The sequence below is a fragment of the Astatotilapia calliptera genome, chromosome 5 (assembly GCF_964374335.1).
Source record: "Astatotilapia calliptera chromosome 5, fAstCal68.1, whole genome shotgun sequence".
NCBI classification, from domain to species: Eukaryota; Metazoa; Chordata; class Actinopteri; order Cichliformes; family Cichlidae; genus Astatotilapia; species Astatotilapia calliptera.
In genome coordinates, this window is record NC_137426.1 from 747,501 (window position 1) to 770,000 (window position 22,500).

General features: G+C 47.9%; 1 protein-coding gene across 2 annotated transcripts in view; it reads right to left on the minus strand.

Moving 5' to 3' along the window:
- Positions 1 to 22,500, minus strand: part of grm7 (glutamate metabotropic receptor 7) — a 164,661-nt gene that overhangs the window by 46,001 nt on the left and 96,160 nt on the right. For both annotated transcript variants that reach the window (XM_026166575.2, XM_026166574.2), the window contains exons 3-5: positions 21,645 to 21,780; positions 20,777 to 20,931; positions 8,584 to 8,721 (exon numbers count right to left, since the gene is read on the minus strand). In XM_026166575.2, the coding sequence (XP_026022360.1) occupies positions 8,584 to 8,721; positions 20,777 to 20,931; positions 21,645 to 21,780 (429 nt within the window). The remainder of the gene's footprint in view (positions 1 to 8,583; positions 8,722 to 20,776; positions 20,932 to 21,644; positions 21,781 to 22,500) is intronic.

The window sequence follows — 22,500 nt, forward strand, 5'->3', positions numbered from 1 at the left end:
GGTTCCATCGGAGTCTGACCCAGAGAGCAGAACAAAAGGAAGCTCCAAAGAAGATCTGTTACTCACACAGACCACGCCCCCTCAGCAGGTCAGCCTCACACACAGCTCGTCTGTCTGTATCATTAAATCCTACATCACAGTGTAAAGTATGGATACGAGCGAGTACAGTGTTTACACCGATGTCTCATCCCTGACTCTGAGGCGATGGTTGGTTGGCACTGACACGTCTGCCTCCTTCATTTGGCTCCGCGTTTAAAGGACGCATCTTTGTTTTTGAGGCGTCTCCGTCCTAGCTCGTCTGTCTTCATGCTTTTCTCTCTGTTTGAGGAGCTCAGATCTTTGGTCTCAGCCCAGAGCGACTCAGAGCGCTCGGCTCCGTCAGCTGACCAGCGAGGAGCTCGGGAGCAGCGGTGTTTGTACTTCTGTCTTTGTGCTGTTCAGGAAGAGGTGGCGAGGCCCAGGATGGCCAGAAGGCAGACGTACGGCAGCGAATAGCACGGCTTCCAGATAATGTGGTCACAGGCAGAGACTGACGGCGTCGTCCTATCTCTGCTCTTAAACCCTCCCGAGGCCCCGCCTCTCCAAACCTCCATATTTATCTGCCAGAGGCAAAGGGAGCCGAGCTCAATGTTATCTCATAAACAGGAGTCCCTCTCTGGACCACCTCACACCCCGGAGCTGCTGGCACAATCTTATCTGCACGGCAGCCTTCAGAGGCACCGCCGGCACAATGTTATCCTGCAGCTGTCCTCACCCCGGGCCGTTAGCCTTCAACCACCTGCCGCAGGAGACCCTGAACACATCACAACACGGAGGCTGTTAATGAGAGAGAGCCATTCAGGAGCTGTCCGGGACAAGAGCGACGCCAAAACATACGACAGGCTCCACATTTCACCCCAAAAACCATTCAAAGAAGAAAATCAGAGCCAGAGAGGCGCCTACAGTACCCATGATGCACCTGCACCCTGAACTGATGCCTGACAAAACCAAACATCTGTAACAGGGGAAAGTCAGGTCAGTGGTTAGTTCACTGTCTGCAGTGAAAGTGGGAAAGTCCAGTGTCTGTGGTTAGTTCACTGTCTGCAGTGAAAGTGGGAAAGTCCAGTGTCTGTGGTTAGTTCACTGTCTGCAGTGAAAGTGGGAAAGTCCAGTGTCTGTGGTTAGTTCACTGTCTGTAGTGAAAGTGGGAAAGTCCAGTGTCTGTGGTTAGTTCACTGTCTGCAGTGAAAGTGGGAAAGTCCAGTGTCTGTGGTTAGTTCACTGTCTGTAGTGAAAGTGGGAAAGTCCAGTGTCTGTGGTTAGTTCACTGTCTGCAGTGAAAGTGGGAAAGTCCAGTGTCTGTGGTTAGTTCACTGTCTGTAGTGAAAGTGGGAAAGTCCAGTGTCTGTGGTTAGTTCACTGTCTGCAGTGAAAGTGGGAAAGTCCAGCGTCTGTGTTCGTTTCTCACTGCCTGTACTAAAAGCAGCACAGCTGAGTTGTGATCTAAAGTTGGACTGTAGTCATTTCTACAAGAGAAGAATCCTCCTCATCCAAAGGAGCTCTGTGACCTCAGGATGAAATCATATGAAGCAGATGTCACATTCATTTTCACGCTCTGTAATTCGCCTCCCTGCAGTTTGAGTAAGTGGGTTAATAACACAAATAATTGCCCTAGTTGTGGTAGCAACACCATGTTTGGAGGCACTTAAAAAAACTGGTTCCCGGGAGGAAGCGTCCTGGTGTGCATCATCTCAGTTTTAAGAAGACATCAGTGAAAGAAGAAAACAGCCAAATGTGTCATTAAAGGAACTGTTTTAAAGGAGAGATTTCACAGTTAATGAGCGCTTCTGCAGCTCAGCTCAGCTTCTGTATCTCACTGCAATATTTATAACATAATAAAGCAACACACAGTTTAAAATTATGGGTGAAAATATCCTGTTTCTAAATAAATAAGTCAAGTCAAGTCAAGTCAACTTTAATTGTCAATTCTGCCACATGTACAGGACATACAGAGAATAGAAATTGCGTTACTCTCAAACCCTAGTGATTAGAAAAATGCAAATAAAATAATTAAAAAGTAAAAATTTAAATAAATACAATACAATTTTACGTATAACAAAAAAAAAAAAGCTATGCAATATACAATATACAATATTCAAGTAAGGAGGCATAGTGGTGCAAAATAGGCAAATAGTGCAAATGGAGATTTAGTAGTGTACGGTAAGAGATAGTGTAATAACAAAGTCTTATGAGGTAATGGCAGTCCAATGCTCCACAAAGTGACTGGAGCAGGCCAGTGAGTGAGTCAGAGAGTGTGTGTGTGTGTGTGTGTGTGACAGACAGATAAATGAGGAAAAACCTCCAAGATTAAATTTCCTCTTGATAAAAAAACCTCAATAATTCTTATATTTGCTGGAAAGTTATGAGGAGAAAAAATTATTCAATTTTTAGTAAAAAATTCATTTTTATGAAAGAGGAAAAATAGAGGACTGAGTTTTTTTACACAATAACTTCAGACTTTAATGTTTTTCTCGTGCTGTAATAAACTTTTGATTTATTTAATGTGGGACATAAAACGACTGCATGCAAGTTAAAAAGACAAAAGAGTCAACATGATTCATTACCAATGTGAATTATTAAAACTTCATTTTGTAATACAGCAAAAAACTTATGGACAATAAAAATGAAAAAAATAAATAAACACATTTTAAATGAGAGTAAAGAAACGAGATAAATAAAAATTTAAGTCGAATGTTTAATTCTACAACATGAAGGTAAAAAGTCAAAATGATCAGAACTTCGACTTTTGCTCTGAGATCAAATAATTAAAGCTGACGAGGAAATGATGGAAAACTTCATTTACAACAGATTCAGTCTCCGTGGATCTGATGGGTGCAGACTATAACCTGGAGCACCGCCATGTTTGTCCTGGATTCCTGGAATCCCGCTCCGTAAATTTGACCTCTTAATCTCCAACAGCTGCCAAGATGAACAAATTAAACGGCACAAAGTATCCTCTCATGACTCATTTCCTCCCCGCCGACATCGAGGCCATAAACGCCGTCGGTGTGACAAACGTCTGACTGTAAAGTGAGGAAACCTGCTGCTGCGTGTGGCAGCAGGACGACCGGCATGAGCGCTAATCAGCTCCTGTGTGATGCTCTCATACAGTCTGTGGATGCTGATGGATGGATATCCAAGCATCAGCTGATAACTTTATTCTTTATTCTTTATTTATTTGTCACATGTAGTTATAGCTAGTACAACATACAGTGAAATGTTTTTCCTGGCTAAAAACTACTCCCCCCGACTGTGAGAAACATACTAGAAAAACTTTTACCTAAACTAAGAGACAGGAAAAACTATAAAAATATGCATATTTACATAAGTACAAATGTATATATAATACTAAGTGCAATAATCCTTTCTGTCATCGTTGTATTTTTACTCAGTTGTATATAGTATTTGTATTTGTATTCTATTTTTATCTTATTGTATATTTATTTTATTTTATTCTACTGTATATAGTATTTTATTTTATTCTATTCTGTACAGTTGTGTACTGTATTTATTCTTATTGTATTCTAATTTTTGCCTCATAACTTTTGCACTGTCCACTTCCTGCTGTGACAAAACAAATTTCCCACGTGTGGGACTAATAAAGGTTATCTTATCTTATCTTATATAATATGATAAGATAAGATAAGGTTCAGGAAAGAAGAAAGTAAAGTGCGAATTATGTACTATGTGTGAGATTGTCCAGCATATTATCCGGTTTGCGTTTTTGGTTGAGGAGTCTCACTGTTTGTGGGTAGAAACTCCTCCTGAACCTTTCTGTTCTTGTTTTCAGGCTACAGAGGCGTTTCCCTGACCTCAGCAGCCTGAACAGTTTATGGGCGGGATGGCTGGAGTCCCTAGTGATCCTGATGGCCCGGGATCTGCACCTTTCAGCGTAGATGTCCTGCAGTGCTGGTAGAGATGTTCCCATAGTGCGTTCAGCTGTGCGCACAACCCTCTGCAGGGCTTTCTGTTGCTGTACTGTGCAGTTCCCGTACCACACCATGATGTTGTTGCACAAAATGCTCTCAATGACACCAGTGTAGAATCTCCTCTGTAAGTTCTTGGAGATCTTAAACCTCTTTAGACGCCTCAGGTGATAGAGGCGCTGTCTGCCTTTACTAATGAGGAAGTCCGTGTGTGTACTCCAAGTAAGGTCCTCGTTGATGTGAACACCGAGGTATTTGAAGTTGGAGACTCTCTCCACAGGGGTTCCATTGATCTGAATTGGGGTGTGAGTTTTCTCTCCTCTCTGTCTTCTAAAGTCGATCACCATCTCCTTTGTTTTGCTGATGTTCAAGGAGAGGTGATTTGCCTCACACCACTTTGCTAGTCCATCCACCTCGCTTCGGTAGGCCCTCTCGTCATTCCTGGAGATGAGTCCCACCACCACTGTGTCGTCAGCAAACTTCACAATGGAATTAGTGGGGTGTCTGGCCGTGCAGTCCGCGGTGTAGAGGGAGTAGAGAAGGGGGCTCAGTACACATCCCTGGGGAGCCCCTATGTTCAGTGAGAGTGTATGGGAGTACACATCCCCTATTCTCACTGACTGTGGCCTCGCGGTCAGGAAGCTATAAATCCACCTGCACAAAGATGTACTGAATCCCAGATCTTGGAGCTTACCCGAGAGGGTGTGGGGCACTATGGTGTTGAAAGCTGAGCTGTAATCTATGAACAGCATTCTCACATTGTTCCCACATCCCTCATCTAGATGGCTCAGTGTGGTATGCAGGACCTGTGCTACAGCGTCTCCGGTAGATCTGTTTGTCCGATATGCAAACTGCAGTGAGTCGAAGTCAGGAGGGAGGAAGGAACTGATGAAGGGTTTCATGAGCCTCTCAAAACACTTCATCACTACAGATGTTAGGGCTACTGGGCGATAATCATTTAGGCTGGCTGGGCGAGTGTTCTTCGGGATCGGAACAATCACTGATGTTTTAAAGCAGGTGGGGACTACCTGCTGGGCCAGAGAGGCATTGAAGATGCTGGTGAAAACTGTGGTCAGCTGATCTGCACATACTCTTAGCACACGTCCCGGTATGCTATCTGGTCCCGCTGCCTTCCTGCAGTTTGTTGCCCTCAGAGTTTTCTTCACCTCATGCTCAGAGAGTATCAGTGGTGCTGGTTCAGCAGCGGGAGCGGGTGCAGGGGTCTGAATTGCCGCCACAGCAGGCACCTCGAAACGCGCAAAAAAAACATTGAGGTCATCAGCTAATTCCGGTTTCATACATCTTACAGTGTTGGGTTTAATTATTGCTCCGCCCTCTCGTTCAAATATGTACATAAGGTCAATTCACCACGGCATCGACCGAACACGCTCAAGTCAACGCTTCAAAACTCTAAACTGAGCTGCTGCCTGACAGAAGCCCCACCCACATGCTCTCAATCCGGTTGTTCAGTGATGACGCGACGAATCCTACTTCCGGGTCTAAAGTAGTCTGCGTTTAATGTGGCTTTTGTGTTGTTAACATGTTTAATGTTATGTATTTTCTTCTATTTAATCTCAAAAAGCTCCTAAAACAGTCAGTGATCACTGTTGACCTCCCTCGGCTTTTATTACCACTAATCATTTATTTAAGCTCAGTTTTTAAAACCTTAGGATGTAGCTACAGCCCAGCCCATGCAGCAGTATATGAATGACTAACCTCGTATTGTGGATGGATTATCTCAGTTGTTCTCCTGGCTGAAGTTTGGTCCTTTTACAGCATCCTGCCATGCGATTACATTTGTTTCTGACCACCGAGAACACTCACGTTAACTTTTATCCAGTGGAAAAAAAGTTAGCTTGTTTATATTATGCTAACATAGCTGTGTCGCTAGCGGTCACGTAGCACATCATTATATACCAGCTAGCCCAACTTCAGTAACCCTACAAACGTCACTGCTGTTTAGTTTTCTGTCTTCATTTATGCTGGAAGTGATAACAGAGCTGTACGTTTTAATTTGTTTCCAAAACCCCGCAGTCAGGACATGCTATATTGTATTTAGATAGAAGCTAGCGAGCTAACTCCCTGCTAACTTCTAACTCCGTTAAATGTCATAAATTCCGTTTTCATGGATGCCTGGATGTTAAACTCAATTGTTACACCTGGTAGAGCAGAACGCTGATCATTTTATTAAAGATGAAAGACTTTAGACAGTTTTTCAACTCTCAGTAACGCCATAGTGATCGTTTGATATATGGACCTGCAGCGGAGTTTAGGCCCAGACACGGCTAGTGACGTCAGACTTAACGACAGGATACCTGCAGTTTGGAGGAGCAGCCAAACTAAAGGGGGTGGAGCTAAAACAGCTCGTTTCAGACAGAGGAAGAAGTGAGGAGCTGCATCGGGGGTCAGTGTCACATAAAGAAGGATTATTTCCAGCTGTGAGTCATGCAAAGCTGCTCTGGACGAGAACTCACACACACACACAGACACACACACACACAGACACAGACACACAGACACAGACACACAGACACACACAGACACACACACACAGACAGACTCACACACACCAGCAGCTCGTCCTCTCTGACGTGGTCACATACAGGAAGTGACGCTCCCGTGTTGGTGTAGTGTTCCTGTCGGAGTCATGTGACAGGAGTGGACGGTCTCGGCCGGGAGGCGGTCCCCGCCTGCGAGCGGAGGTTCGGTTCTGGAGCTGATCCGAGCGCGTGTGACAGTCAGTGTGGCGGCGAGCAGCAGATTAAGTGAACGTTCGTCTGTGAGTGTTTGTGTAGTTCTTTAAATATCAGTCGAGCAGAGCGGGAAATGAAACAGGAACGCAACGAGGCGGAGAGGGGAAGAAAAGTAAGTCAGACAAGATAATGTGTTCTCCCGAGGCTGCGATCAATACGCCTAATAGAACGGGTTCATTAGCGTTCAGGGCCTGCTCGCACCATCATACCGGGTCACTGTCGGCGAGGCGTTATCGATCGTGGTCCAGAGCGGCTCCTGAGGTGCTGGTTAGCATTGCAGACGCAGCAAAGCTTCCCCAGAGAAAAGCTACGAGTCGATGAGCGACAGAGTTCATCAGATTAAGGAGTCCAATCACGGCACGGCCCAGTAGCGAGACACGCCCAGGCGGTTCCCGAGGTACGCAGCGTTAGCCTTGATGTCGGTGGGTCTCTTCACTCGTCTTACTGCTGCTTTCATCTACCGCATCGCCCCGGCTCTCTGATCTCTGCACACCTTTACCTTCATGTACGCCACAACCACGTCTCCACAGAGCGCCACGCCGATCCCTCACGCCGCCACCTCACCTGGGCCACAGTGAGCCCTACATACTGTTTACTTGAATTATCCAAATCTATGTGCTACATGTATATAGTGCCAGGTCCTCCTGCAGTCACCATCCATCCTTATTCCAACACCCTCACACGTATAAATGTGTGCGTGCACATGCTCCAAGCTTCATCAGACTACAGTGTGTTTGCACCAGGACCTGCACAGGTGTGAGAGGCTGTGCTGTAGCACTTTACTGCTGCGGTTCCCTCTGACGTCTGTGTTTAGACATGTAGACGGACCGTCGCTCTCAGAGTCGCGCAGGACGAGGGAAAGCGTTTTTAAACCTGCCGTTTCCTGAATGATCTGCAGGAGGAGCTGAAAGTGTCAGAGCTGGTTATGACGGAGCGGCGTGGGTCAGAGTGGCGGCTGTAGTCGTGACGGCTCGAAGTGTTTGTTGTGTTTTCATTTCTGCGTCAAACACAGATTCGGCGAGACGTTTACCTGGATGTCAAGTTCATCACATCACATATGACCTTAAAAATCATCACAGATTAAAAGAAGCCGATTAAAGAAATCAAGCATGAGTGTCACAAACACACTGCTCAATGAAACACAACCAGTGGAACAAGAGCAGGAGGCTTACAGGTCTGACCACAGAACCAGACTCAGCAGCATTCCGGTGCCCCGTACGCCGTGGGAACGCTGTGGGAACGCCGGCTTTAACGTTCCAAAACAAGCATGACCTAACCTTCCAGAGATTGCCAGCTACGAAATAACCACCTACTGACCAATCAGATCTGTGGAAAATAACACAAACCCAGGAACGTTCGCTGTCTGTCCCGTGAATGACTCGGATACTCTGACGATCTGCTGCGTGAGGCTGATTCTCCAGCTTTACCTCGAAGCTCTCACCATCAGCCAGCGCTCTGCTTCAGTTCTTCCACCCAAAGCCGGAACGCAAAACGAGGAGTAACTCTCAGATCTGCTTCATTAGTCGTGCTTTCTGTTCTAAAATCAGACACGTGGTGGGATCAACCCCACGTGGGAGCTTTGTAAAACGAGTGGGCGAGTCTCCGAACCCTCCCGAGACATTTTCACAACAATTGTACACGGCGTTAGAAATAAAAATCAGCGGGTAGCTAAACCCAGCATCTGTGACCGTGCGGTGACGGATGAGGGTCCAGACCTGCTGTCGCACAGAAGAAGTGAAAATGGAGCCTCCAACAAACAAACGAGTAATGGAGACTCGCTGCTCTCCACCTGTCCCGGGTGGGCGTGGCTTCCTTTATTCTGTATCCACACACACCTGCAGTAAACAAACGGCGCCAGCGCTCACCTGTGCACTTCCTGCTGCTCTCGTCCTTCTTGGAGGAGCTCATCAGTTTGCAGTTGAAGTTCTCCTCCCAGTACTCGGCAAACCACACGTTCCTCCTGTTGTTCTCCAGAGTCCGCGAAGTGAAGTAGGCATCGAACCCTGAAAGACATCCGGCAGCAGGTCGGAAAACAAAACAGAGGTTGATTCATTAGGCGGCGACAGCCCGGAGCACTCGAGCACGAAGACTCAAAGCAAACAGGACGTGTTTCCTAATGTATGTGAGTGTTTATCTGCTCATCTGTGCTGCATTTTAATCAGGCCTTTATGTAATCCATCTAAAGTGCTGTCAGAGGGGAGTTCTTCAGGAAACACTTCATTCTGCTGCTGTCGAAGAAAACAACAGGAACAACTCGACAGCTCAGGATGGAGCTAATGTAGATAAAGAAAGTACCCGTCAAAGATTCTTTCCACAACTTCCTGCCAGTTTAAAGAGCTCACAACGTTGTGTAACGCTGCCCGAACACACGCCAAGACCGCAGCAACAACAAAACCCTCACATATGGTAATAACATTCCTGGCAGGAAAGGGAATTCCACCGGGATGAATAGAAACGGAGCTGCGGATCACCAGAAATAGCTCCAACCGTGTAACCTTTGCACAAATCACAAAGGCCCCGAGAGCCGAGGAGGGTGGTGCGTAGGTTTCTAATCGCATAAGCAAATTAAGAGATTATCACTGAAAAACAAGAAACGGGTCAAAAACAGAATTTTATTCATATACTGACAAAATAATCCGAATAACAACCACCTGACATCACAACAGGTGCTGTGACAGGAAGCTGGCAGCACGTTTATCATCCATGCGTGCGACCTGTTCGTGCATCTGCTGCTGGAATTCTTCCGATGAGAGCGCGCCACAACAACACACAACAACACAACGTGGGCAGGTGCGGAGTGCACTCCACGCTCCTGGAGGCTGAGAGGGCGTGGCACTGACCACGTGACATGTCGCTAACCATCGCTAGCCGTGAGCCAAGCGGAGGAGAAACGGGATAACGCATACACAGGCACCTTCAAAGTAAAAGCTGTTCATCGATGCTTCAACAATACATTTCAAAAGGTGCAACACTTACTTTGAAGTAGAGATGGCCCGATCCGATATTACGTATCGGTATCGGTCCGATACTGACCTAAATTACTGGATCGGATATCGGAGAAAAATAAAAAATGTAATCCGATCCATTAAATATCACGAAAGCACCTCACAAAACTTGCAACGCGCCGTAACTCGCCTCAGAACGTTAGCAGTCGGAGCAGTATGCATCACGTGATAGAGCGGCTGTGGCATGCGGGACCTGTCGGTGGTCTGGATAGCATGTGGAGCTTCGCTAGCAACCCGGCATTTCATCTCCGACAAAGTTATCCCGAGAGAAGTAAAGCAAGTGTGTAAGTCCATCTCTGAATGTTTGTAAAGCATTCCTGTGTTAAGCTTAATGAGCGACTGCCTCTTCTTGCTGCTACTTCAATCGTGAAACTGCTTAACGATCAGCTGATCGGCTTTTCTGTCGCGAGTCCGTCTTTGTTTTTGGCCCACTTTGCACCAGAAAGAGGAAACCAGCGGCTGAACAACAGCAGCACGTTTAAGCTTGATCAGCTGTTGTTAGAATTTATTTAATATTACTTTCTACTCGAGGATCTTTTTCTACGTAGCTGACGCTGGTAACTGTGCAGGGGCGGATCTAGCAAAGTTTAGCCAGGGGGGCCGATAGGGCATGAACAGGGAAAAGGGGGCACAAAGACATACTTTTCTTTCTTATTCTCATTTAAAATGTCTAGCTTTTAATAAATAATTATCTGACACCCAAAGTTTTAATTTGATGTAAAATGAATAGAAGTCCATTACTGTATATAGTGACTATTAAGTCTAATATATATACCCTAGTAAGCTATAGTACTTTTTCCTTTGGGAAGGTACCATCTGTGCAGTCTGCAATTTTGTTGAAGAAAGATGTTGAATCTATTTAATATTTCTTGAAAAATAATTGATTTCTGTGCATTTTTTTTCACACTGCATCAAATTAAGGTTGATTACGTCGATTAAGCATCATGAGGTGGAGCGTGAGGGGTGGTTCCCTATTTTTTATTTATTTCTTTTTGTTGTTGCTGGGAGTTGGAACCCTATTAGTTAGGTTGCTTAATATTTATGCTAAGTACTCTTTAAAATACCAGAATAGGGAGGATGGTGCAGGTTTAAGTTTATTAGATTGATCAGTATTGCTGAACTATGAAATATTTTTTTTTGCATACAGGTATAACAGAATAGCTTTAGTGTAGTTGTTGTTTTAAACTTGAGTATGAACTTATACAAAATGCAGCAAGATATTTAAAAAACACTATATCGGATTCATATCGGTATCGGCAGATATCCAAATTTATGATATCGGTATCGGTATCGGACATAAAAAAGTGGTATCGTGCCATCTCTACTTTGAAGGCAAAGCTTTTTTTAGCACCCGTGTTTTTAGTTCCTCGACTGAGTGAACAGCTCAGTCGAGACAAGCTGGCGTTTCCTGTGACGCATGCATGCTAACACTAAGATATGCAACGGGGTAAAACGTCTGCAGACCAGTGGAGTCAGATTTCATTCGTCTCTCTGCTGGTGGCTTTGTCTCCACCGCTCACAGCCCGACAATCACCGGAAACGGAGTCATAAGGAGACGAGTCCTTTATCTAAAAAAGTGCACTTAATCATCTCCTGCTTCCCATAAGAGCCGCCTTCACTCCGTGCTCGCCGTCCGTCACCCATACCGCTCAGACGTCCTTGGCAGGTGACGCATTCATTGTAATAATTCCTGACAGCCTGGGATTAGGGTCGTGACCTCTGCAGGTCTGTGAGGCCATCCTGACACAATCAGAATCAGACTTACACATTAGTCATTACAAAGATGTATTAGAAATAATATTAAAATGAAAACATTAAACATAAATATATAAAACATAAGTATTTACAGAGGCTTACAGTGGAAGAGCCTCAGGGAGGAGGAGAAACATTGTTTCTGCTGCTGCCTCGTCAGAAAACTACTGACTGCTAGAATGAAGGGCTTTGGCTGGACCCGCCCCTTTGACCTAGGTCAGAGCATCACGTCACCAGGCTCCTGATTGGTTGTTGTGGTGTGACTTGGTGCTGGGAGTTCAGATTTTTCCAACTCGAGCGGTAGACGCGATAAGCACAAATGCACAAAATGCAACACAAAAACTGCAGCGCGTATTTTACTTCGCGCTTCAAATGTGTCAGTCGCGCTACTTGGTCGCGCGGATCAGGCAGAAAAGCGTTTTCGTGACGCAGATCTGCTTCTGAGGTTTCGCTTCGTCGCGCTCCTCCATTGACATGTAAACCTGACGCTCTGGTCGCGTTCGGTGTGAATGCACCGTGACACTGTATCTGCGCCATACCGTCCCCATGCCTGCTCGTTTCTGCATGACTGCAGCAGTTCGTGGTTTCACACATCATGTGACTGTTTCGGCAGATAACGAAAGTAAACACACCTGAGCCAGGTGATCGGAGCTCGCCTCTCTGGGATCAGTTGTACGTTTTGGTTTCATATTTTTGGCCACTAGGGGTCGCCGAACACGAGCGTGCCTGCACAGAGCGTCCAGGAAAGCGAGTTTTTCTCCCGTGGGCCTGGATGTGGACGCGCTCTCTGCAGCTCTGCAGACGTCCAGCATCAGTCAGTGAAATCACTTGAAGTCCTGCGTCTGCACACTGTGACGGATGGAGGATTTTCTCCTCGCTGCGACTGAAGCTTTGAGCCTGGAAGCTCAAAGTAGGACAGCCGTGATGGCGACTCTCAGGGTATCTGACTGACAGGCACTTGGAGTCTCTGCGAGCTGCAGAGGGACAGCTGTGCCGTCTATTTCAAGAAGTCTGCTTTTCCATTGTTGAAACGATGAATAATGAATGTAAACAGAAAGGATTCAGAAGTTTGTGCTTCAAATAAGAAACTGAGAAGCAAAACAGGAAATGAGGACATGCTGGAGGCGGGATTTACTGGTGAGAGGAGAGATGTTAACAGAAGCTGCCTGAGAATTCGCCTGATTTTGCTTCAGTCCGTCAGTCTGACAGCAGCACCGCTGTGTCGGACACACGGGGAGACGCTTCAGAGATTTGTTGTTGTTGCTCTTGTTCAGATTTTCTGGGTCACAGACTTCACTGACAGCTCGATGTACGGCGTGTCCGGCCGCGTGACGCGTCATCCCACCGATTTACAGTCGCTGGCGTGACTGAGTCACGCTGCTTTTTCCTTTTTTATGGCTCGTTTTGTTTTTGACATCGAAACAAAGCAGCACTCAGACCCTCAAACACACGTCGCTGTAACAGAGACGCTGATGCGGCGCTTATGAAATCAAGGAAAAATCAGATAAATGCTCCCTCAAACGCATCATTAGACTCAGACTTTCTCCCTCGCCACGTCTGCCTCGTGTGCTCGGCAGGTCGGGCAGATGTTTTCTGGGAGTTTGTTTCTGGAAACCGGAAAGAGCGAGGAGTGCAGCGAGCGGCTAACACATGCACATTTATGCCATATTTTAACATCAGTTTGCTCAGCAGTTCTCCAGCATGGGCCTGAGAGCGGGTTAATGAGCAGCCTGTATGCATGCTGCAGGCGGTGGTCTCCACACACCAGGGGGCGCTGCTGCACACAGGGGTCCGGCTGAAGCTCATTTAAATGTATGAGAAACTGCAGGAGCTCATTTGTGCCGCGCACTCGGTAAACAGCTCCAGGTCAGCGTTTCTTTCCTGAGTTTTGGACTTTTTGGATAATTTTATCAAACGATGTGAAGCAGCCTGCAGCAGACACGCGGGCGTTTGTTACCCGACCTGGACGTCTTCTCCTGGTACGACCGAGTCACGTTCAGGCTAAAGGCACCTGTGCAGGTAAAGCAGCAGCAAAACTCTCGGATCTGAAAAACCAAGCTCCAAAACCTGCAGCTCACCTAAAAGGTGAGTCAGGTGAGACTTCCTGAGCCCTAGTGGACATTAGAGGAACTGCAGCTTTGGTGTTTCAGCGCTGCTTCGTGTTTAAACGAGACGCTCAACTACGCCGCTTATAACGGGATCACTGTTGCTGACAGTCCTGCGCTGCTGCGCTTCCTCTCAGGCGTCACGTAGCAACAGCACATGCAGGAGAGCCAGGAGGGAGTCTGACTCGCTGCTGCGGAGCCATCGATTGGACAACATCGAGCCGGACTGTGTCCACTGCACACGCTCACTCTCTGCCACACAAATAAAACAGCTTTTTAACCACGCCCTCTGACTCCTCCAGTGCGCTCACCTGCCACGAGGCACAAGGATCAGCAGGAACCCCGTCGGCCTGAACACTTCGGTGTGTCACACCTGTCCTCTCGTAGGTAAAACCACACGAGGCGGCCATCAGCTTGTGCGTGCGGCTCAGACGGTGTCACTCCAGGAGGCGGAGCCTGCTGCTGATCTCGGACCATGGACAGGTGCATCTTTGTATTCTGGATGTTCCTGCCATTTTTTATCTACAGTCTGTGGTCATTTGGATCAGTTTCCATGAATATTGAACGTCACGCACTCGCCGTGTGTGAACTGCAGTCTGTGTTTTCTGCTGCCCTTCCTCTTTAACCCGTCCAGCTTCCTTTCTTCCTCACACACTGATGGATGCCGACGCCGCTTTATGAAAATTTTCCGAGCATGTATTTCTTGTGCAGGAGCAAAGACGTGAACGCTTTAACCCTCGACATCCGACCAGGAGGTCTGAACTGAGAGGCTTCTGTCATACTCCAGGCAGGCGGTCTGTGGACACCCGGTCGGAACAACCCAGAAACTATCGTAACGGCCATCGAACCGCGTCCTTGTTACATGCTGAGGAGCTTCACTGGGTACAGCGAGGTCACGAAACGTCGTCTTTATGGGGAAAGTTCAGACTGAAACTAAAGAAGCTGATCAGGTGTGAAAAGAAACGAGGGCTGAGACACAGGAAGACAAAGCTACGGAGAAGTCAATCAAAGAGCAAGAGAGGACGAACTCAAACAGAACTCCACACAGGAAGTAACCTTCAAAATAAAACAGGGACATAAAAGCAAAGCAGAAACCAATACAGACTAACACTGACTTCATAATTAAGTAGAGATGACATTTGAAATTATTTGCTTTTAACCTCAAATACGCAGATTTTGGAGTTTGGATCAAGGCCTGAAAAGAGAACCAAAACCTGACGCATGAAGAAAGAAAAAGATCAGAAAACTCAGAGAAGTCTCTGCAGCGGAGCCACGACGCTGCAAGGAAACCAGGTCCTGTGGGGGAGTTAGACACGTGTCAGGATTCAACGGCATCTAACAGGAGGGAAGACGGATGCTGGGAAACAAGCCAGACCCCCCAAACGATGAAGGCCGAAGGACCTGAGACAATAACTACAAACACAGCAGTTAATGGCGCCTGTCAGACGCTGCTGAGGGCAGCACAATAACACCGCAGGACGCAAAACCAGAGAAAAACAATCACACAAAGAGCTAAACTTCACAATAAAACAGGAAGTGAAGCCAGAGGGAAGAAACTCTGAGACGATAAAGGGATGCAGAGAAGTAAAAATCCATAAATCCATATTCAGAAAAACACACAGAACAGGAAGTTCCAACCCCGCCTCTGAGCCCAAGCTCACTGACCAATCAGGAGCTGGGATTCTGACGCTGTGTCCTCCGGGCTCGCTGTCAGCTCACAAAATTCTCTCAGCTGAAACATCTTCGTCTTTGTGTGTCTGGTTAAACGACGTCAGCGTGTGGTATTTGTAGTATTTGGTGCTCCGCAGAGGCTCGGTGCTGATGCGCACGCCTCCCTGCAGCAGCGTGCATTTCTTCTCTGGGCTCAGTCTTCTGTAATCTCACACGAACAACAACAAGTGTGCTGTTAGTGCACAAAATCATCCAGAAAGCACAAAGAAGACAAACAAGCCGAGGCCACGTGGGGCCACAGCTCCCTCTGCAGCCAAGCTCCAGCTCTAATGGCCTAAATGAAAACAGGGTGCCAGCGGCTTGAGTCGCAGCCAAAACCGCTGCCGGGGCAACAGAGAAATGACAATTAGCGCCCTTACTTAGCCGCGCCTCGAGTGGGAAAAACAATTGGAAAAAGTAGTTTAATGCCCTTATTTAAGATAAGACTAATCCTTAATGTGAAAGGAAAGCAGCGGCGTGAGAGGTGGAGGGCAGAGCACACGGCACAACCAGACTGACTGCAGGCCTCAGTGGAGCTGCTTTCAACAACAAGAGGCTCCATCCACCAAATCCTCCATGAAGCAGGTGGATTTGTGGGTTGGGACAATTACAGCCTGACTGCGAGACACGGCCTGGTTTCCACATCCTCGGTGGGAAGCTGCTGACCGCTGCTCCAGTGTTTCCCATCAGATCCAGTAAAACAAAGTAGCAGCTGAACTGACTTTCATTTCAGTGTTGGTGGGACGAAATCATGATGAGCAGCATCCAGACGAGCATTTGCAATAATGCATGTCTTAGCACATGCATATCCATGTGCAACACAGATAATAACGTTCATTCAAAAGGTGGATATTTTCTCTAAATGCAGCAGGCGGGTGGTGTGGTGGGTGGAGAGACTGGAGACGAACGTTGGTGTGAAGCAGGAGAAAGGATGCTTAGCCTGATCAGTGTCAGCGGCTAAACGTCTCCTCCTCCCATCTCTTTGCCGTTTGTCAGATTAGTGTTTCGTCTGCGAGCAAAGCCGCAGGAATGGGCTGTGACGGGCTGCCACAGAGCATCCCGCTGACTGAGGAGTCCAGGAAACAGACACGGAGGCAGCGCAGCCACAGACTCGGCCTGCAGTGGGACCAGTCCCTGCAGAGTCAGGCTGTGCTGTCCTGGGCTCAACCCACTCACATTATAGTTCCTGCTTAATCTCAACAGCGTGCAGTGCAGTCATATGGATATAATAACTTTTAGCATGCACATGAGTTATTTCTGTAGGAACAGAGGAGCTCTTGTCAGTGCTGGTGATGCTGTGGTCGGGTTCTCAGTTGTTGCACGTTTCTGCTGCACCGTCTTTGTTTTTTTGCAGCTTTTGCACACTTGCACACGTCCTGTGTTATTGTCTGTCATAGCACCGCGGGCTCGCTTCACTGTGTACTGTACCACTGGCTTGACTTGATTTTTCTGGATGTTTGATATCTTCCCAGAAAACGAGATCTTGGATAGAAGAGTGAGTTTGCTTCTGAGGGAGGCTGGCCTCTCCTTTAGAGAGGGCAAGAGGTGCTCAGAGAAGAGCTGCTGCTCCTCCACATCAAAGGGAGGCTGTGAAGGTGTTTCAGGCGTCTGATTAGGACCTCTAATAATGAGGCGTCCCAGGTATCTCTAAAATAAGATCGCCGTCTCTAAATACTAAAAACCATGATGACCCTCGGAGACTAAAATCTGTTGTAAAGTGCATCGTCACAGCTCTTTTACTTCGTGTTCTGTGTTAGTTACTTCATCTTTGCAGTATCGATTGATCAAATATTACACCTGCCTCTGTTTTCAATTCAATTTTATTTATATAGCGCCAAATCACAACAAAAGCGCCATTTGTGTGACGCTGCGCTCGCAGTTATTTCCTGCGTTTGGCGGTGTGAGGGAGGACATCCGTCTTGGCGGATGCTGATCATGTTTTAAACATGGAGTCAGATTAAAATCCGCATCCTCCCATCTCTGGTGCACACATGGGCACGCTGGAGCCGGCAGCTCTTCAAACAAAGAGGCTGGAGCTGGAGAGCAGTGGGAGGGTGGAGGAGGTGGAGGAGTTGGAGGGAGGCTCCTCGCTGCATAATTTCCTCTCTTGCAGTTAGACCTCTGTCTCCTGGACTGCACAGAGCTGCTTCATGCCTCCTCGGTTCAGTGACTCCCTGAAGCCTCCGTTTCCTGTCCGTGACTCCGCCTCCCTGCTGAGATCCAGACATCCAAGTGACGGTCTGGTGGCAAACAGGCCCAATTGTCAGTTCACAGCAATAAGAACTGAACTTTACCTGTTCAGGTGGGAAACACTGAATGCGTCACCTGCAGGTTTTTGCAGACTCGGCGGCTTGGCCAGTTTTCCAGTGTGACATTAAAAGGCTCAGATTTGTGGATTAGAAGCTGTAACTGAGTTTGGGAAGTGGATCCATCCCGGCTGGAGACTGCAGACTCAGCAGGCATCTTCTGTCACGGGGAAACTTCACAGCCTGCAGCTTAATTCTACCCCATCTTCAACTTTCTCTTCTGCTTTGCCTTTGTTCCCGACGTGTTTTCACTAAAACCTTTTCTTCTCCACACCCCCCCTCTGTCTCGCTTCCTCTCTTGGGTTCAGTCTCAGCAATTATCGCGCACAGTAAGCAGGGCTGCGTTCAGGCTCGCAGCACCACGTTTCACATGAAAATAGCTGGATTTATTTTCTCAGACCTGAAAAGACAATAAATCAAAGCCAAGCTGACCTCCTCCGTCCGGGATCCGAAACACAGACTTGGCTGCAGATTTGAAATGAGGTCTTGATTTATTCATAATCAGCCTCAGTGTCTTTAACATGTATGCGATATCAGCCGGTGTGACAGGGAAGGCCGCAGAGGGAGAGCGTGCGCAGCAAAGCGATGTCTGCATAAATGAGGACGGCTCCTGTCACTGCACACATTTGTCTGGACAAGTCTATAAGTCGGACAGAGGCCTGCGTTAAAATCAGACGTAACCTATCAGAGCGCAGAAACAGGAACAAGCACGCCGCTACTTAAATGTTTCAGTCGCTCACAGACGGCAGGAAACCGTGTTTGTTCCACCTGGATGAGCCGAGGACAGACGGGCAGCGACGCCATGATCTACACGTCTGTGCAGCTGGACCTGAAGCAGCATCAACGCGTCCAACTGAGACGCCCAGACCTCCCTCTCCTCAGCACCTCCTGCATCTCCCTGCAGCCGTCTCCTTCAATGCAGAGGAGCAGCATCTACTCTAAACTCCCCCTGAGTGACGGCGCTCCTCACACTGAGGCGTTATTCACGGGCCGCAGGTGAGGGCAGGCGTGCCGATCAGTAAGTCGACGCTCACCAGTGTGCAGGTGGGATCAGATGACCCCATCTGTTCCCGACCCTCAGACACGTGGACTCTTCCACTTGAGGCAGAAACTCATCGGTGACCCAGAAACCAGCCTTTTCCAGCCGAGAGCCGCCGCCGCCTCAGCCGATTCCCACTCAGCTGCGAGCCAGCCACGAGTTGGAGATCCTGAAACCAGGATTGAATCATCCGCAAAAAACAAAGACAAGAGGTCAGTGAAGCGTGCGCCCTCTGCCGCCTGGCTGCTCCGAGAGCTCTGCACCTCAACGCCCTGCCGGGACCTTAGTGCCCGACTTACTGTCTGCCAGCGCGAGCCCTCACAAAAGCACCGATTCTGACGGAGCCCCGGATAACCCGGAGAGGGTGAACACGTCACCGTCCATCCATGCACGCTGGCCTGCATGCCTCCGTTTGGAGTTAATGTCGCAGTATAACAATGAAGCCAGCTCTGAGACCTGTAGAAGGACTTTGAGAGTCATAATCTCCGGAGTTTGAGTATTGTTGGTGAGGCTGAGTCACCCTCAGAGCTCAGCCCGAACACACAGGCTCAGCGGGTGATGTAAACGCTGCTCTCAGAGCACACTTCACAGGCAGCCGCTGATGAGGTTTGTGCAGAAGGTTAATCTGGCTGTGACTCTCATCATAAAGCTAAATTTCTCCCCATCACCCCATCTCTTCCTGCTCCTCGCGGCGTGCCCTCTGGTGTAATGGGTCTGATGCCCTTAAACCTGACTCACCCCGCCCCTCGTTACGCTGCAGTGCTCTCTGCGAGTGCCTTTATGCTCAGAAAACCCCCATTTCCATAAATCAGTCATCAGAGCGCAGAATTTATGAGCGCAGCACCTCCCGTCAGATCCGAGGTGACAGCCCGAGTCTGCCCGGCTCGTGTTTGGCAGCAGAAAAAAGGTCAGAGCGACGTTACGCGAGCAGGAACGCTGCTTCCGTTCGCCTCCTGACAGAAGTATTAGTGCAGCGAGAATAAAAGAACAAAGAGCTCAGGCTTTATTTGAAGTCAGAGCGTTGAAGTGGCACAACAACCCGCCGCCGTATATCCCCGTCACCATCTGTGTTTGACACGACAGCCGCGCTCGCCGCCGTCTGTAGTTACAACGCGCGCTGTAATCTAAACGCTGTCATCAGCGCCGATGAGGAGGTCGGCCGCGGTCTCGTTACGTTTCCTCTGATCTGCGGTTTCAGCGTCGTTACGATGGCGGCGCTTCTCTGCGTGTCACACCTCTGAAGAGAGTTCAGAAAAACACTCTGACACAAAGGAAGAGGTCGGGATTTTCAAAATAAGTTCGCTTTGTGACCTGCGAGTCACAGAAACACAAACATGTTTTAGTTTTGACTCAGTGACACTAATTATATCTCAAACAAACCGTCTGCTTAAAGGTTTCATTCAGCTTTAATTAATCAAACTGTGGAGAGTAAAAGCAAACGTGTCCTTGGATAAGCTGTTTAAGGTTAACTGTGAGCGGCGTGTCCGTGTACATCAAACCTGAGACTTTTTATTAGCGTCTCAAACTGACAGAATAAAACAATTCAAACTGCGACAGTAACTACAGCCAGCCTCAGCCGACTCCTGCAGACGGCGACTTTATTGGGCTTAAAAAAGATCATCACTGTGACATCAGAGGAAATACAGGAAGTGAAATCATTTTTATGCCAACACAACACATTTGAAACTTTCTATAAATTCAAAAGCATGAACGTCTTTGGACTGCAGCTCTGCATCAACACGTTTGTCGTCATGTCTTTAAAATCATTACAGAGAACGTTTTCACGACTTTCAGGCCGCAGTGAAACTTTATTCGTCTGACAGGAAGTAAGAGCAGCAGAGGTCTTTAGTAAAGCTCTCCGTGCTGATAGAAGCAGAATAATGACGACAAAATAATAATCATCAAAAGAGTCCTGAGCGATCTGGTGTCACTGCAAACCCAGTGAGACTGCGAGCGTTCCCGACGCGATTGAGTTTTCTGAAGTTCTGCTTATTCAGGCAGACGTGGAGGAAAAAGAGCGAGCGGCGAGGACAGAAAACCAAGTTCTCCTTTCCTTCATGTAGCAGCGAGCTGATGAACTTTACACTCACATATTCTCATAAAGACGAGCAACGTGAAACCATAAGCGGCGACGGACTTACCGCTGATGGTGGCCCTCTTCGGCAGGATAGTGATGGCTCCCACCGCGGCGTCCTCCAGGTGCTGGATGGGACTGTTTTTGGCGCCCCAGCTGTCGGAGCCGATCCACAGGAAATGACCCACTTGGTCCGCTCGCTTACTGGCGTTCAGGATGCCCCTGCGTGAGAAAGCAGTCACAGACCCCACCCACACTTTAGCTTCCACATCAGTTTACCTGTCCTGGAGCAACAGGGTCACTAAAGAGCCTAACCTGTCGTTACCCACCAACCTGCTGCACCTACAGGACCTTATCTGATTAGTTCAGGCTTTCCTAAAGATGCTGAAGACTACGAGCTCCATCTGAGCAACTGATCAACGGAGACGCTGAGTCAGAGAAGAAGACTGTGGAAACGCAGGGGAACAGAAGTCTGCAGACACCAGAGTGTCTGACTGATGTCGAGTTTTCCTCAGCCTGATCTTAACCTCAGTATTTTATGGTGGGTACTCATGAACACGGCTCACGTCACGGGGCGGCAGTCTAATCTCCCGCCAGCTCATCGAGGAACACCGAGGCGTTCCCAAACCAGCCGAGAGATGTAACCTCTCCAGCGTGTCCCGGGTCAGCTGCAGGAGCTCCTCCCTCAGGGTCGTGCTCATTATCCCAAACATTTTTACTTCCTCTCAGTGGATGGAGGGTACGGCTGGAAGAGTCCTGATGTGCTGAGCATCCAATAAAAATCCATCTGAATACATTAAATATAGCAAAGGAAAAACGTAGCATTGTGTTTGCTGGCACTAACACAGTCCTGACGTTTTCTCTCATCCTGAGCTGAAGACGACGATTCAGGTCACGTATTTAACTTTTGCACGTTACCTCAGCAGGGTTATTACCTGATGTCTTCATCGGAGGCGAACAGGATGACCGCCCTGGCGTACCGAGTGTCCAGCAGCTGGCGGATGATTTTATCGAAGTCGGAGGGTTTGTGGTCGTGAGGGATCTTCAGGGACTGAGCGATACAGATTCCACCTGAGCAGACAAAACAAAGGGCACAATTAACTCAGAGTCATCAGCTTCCTGAACTGCAGCAGCCTTAAAAAGTATAATTTATCCGTTTTATCGGCAATGGCTTTAACCTTTCAGAAACAGCGTTATTAGAGGTTTGGCCCCGAGCTCGTCCTAAAGGTTAAAGTCTGAGAGGACGAAAGTGCAGAAGAAGAAGGAGGACTCTGCTCTCCTGACATTTCACGAAACCGCCGACATCTCCGCGCACAGTCGCCTTAACAGTGTCAGAGCTGCAGGCTGCCTTCAATAAATGTCACTGACAGAGAAACGCTCAGCCGGAGCTCTTCTTCTCCTCACCACGCCGTCAGGAAAGCTTCAGATCTTACGTTTGTTCCACCGTTTCAGCTCACCCGAGCGACCGAGCAGCGAACCATGAAACAAATGACAGTCGCTCATTAGCAGCATTTCATCAGCTGAGACGAGACGCAGGTGTTCAGTACTGATGTGATCTCAGAGGTAAATAAATCACGGATGACCTCGTCACTGTGACCACCAGCAGTCATCAATAATCAGCTTTAGCAGCTTTGTAAGATAAAATGTGACACGTTCACCACACTGGCAATAATTTCACATTAAACAATGAAAACATATTTACTTTCCCTTCAGTAGTTTGTCTGAGTCTGATGTTAGTTATAGTCACATTCAGGGCAGGGGCGGAGCGGGGGGGTGGCTTACGGGGCTTAA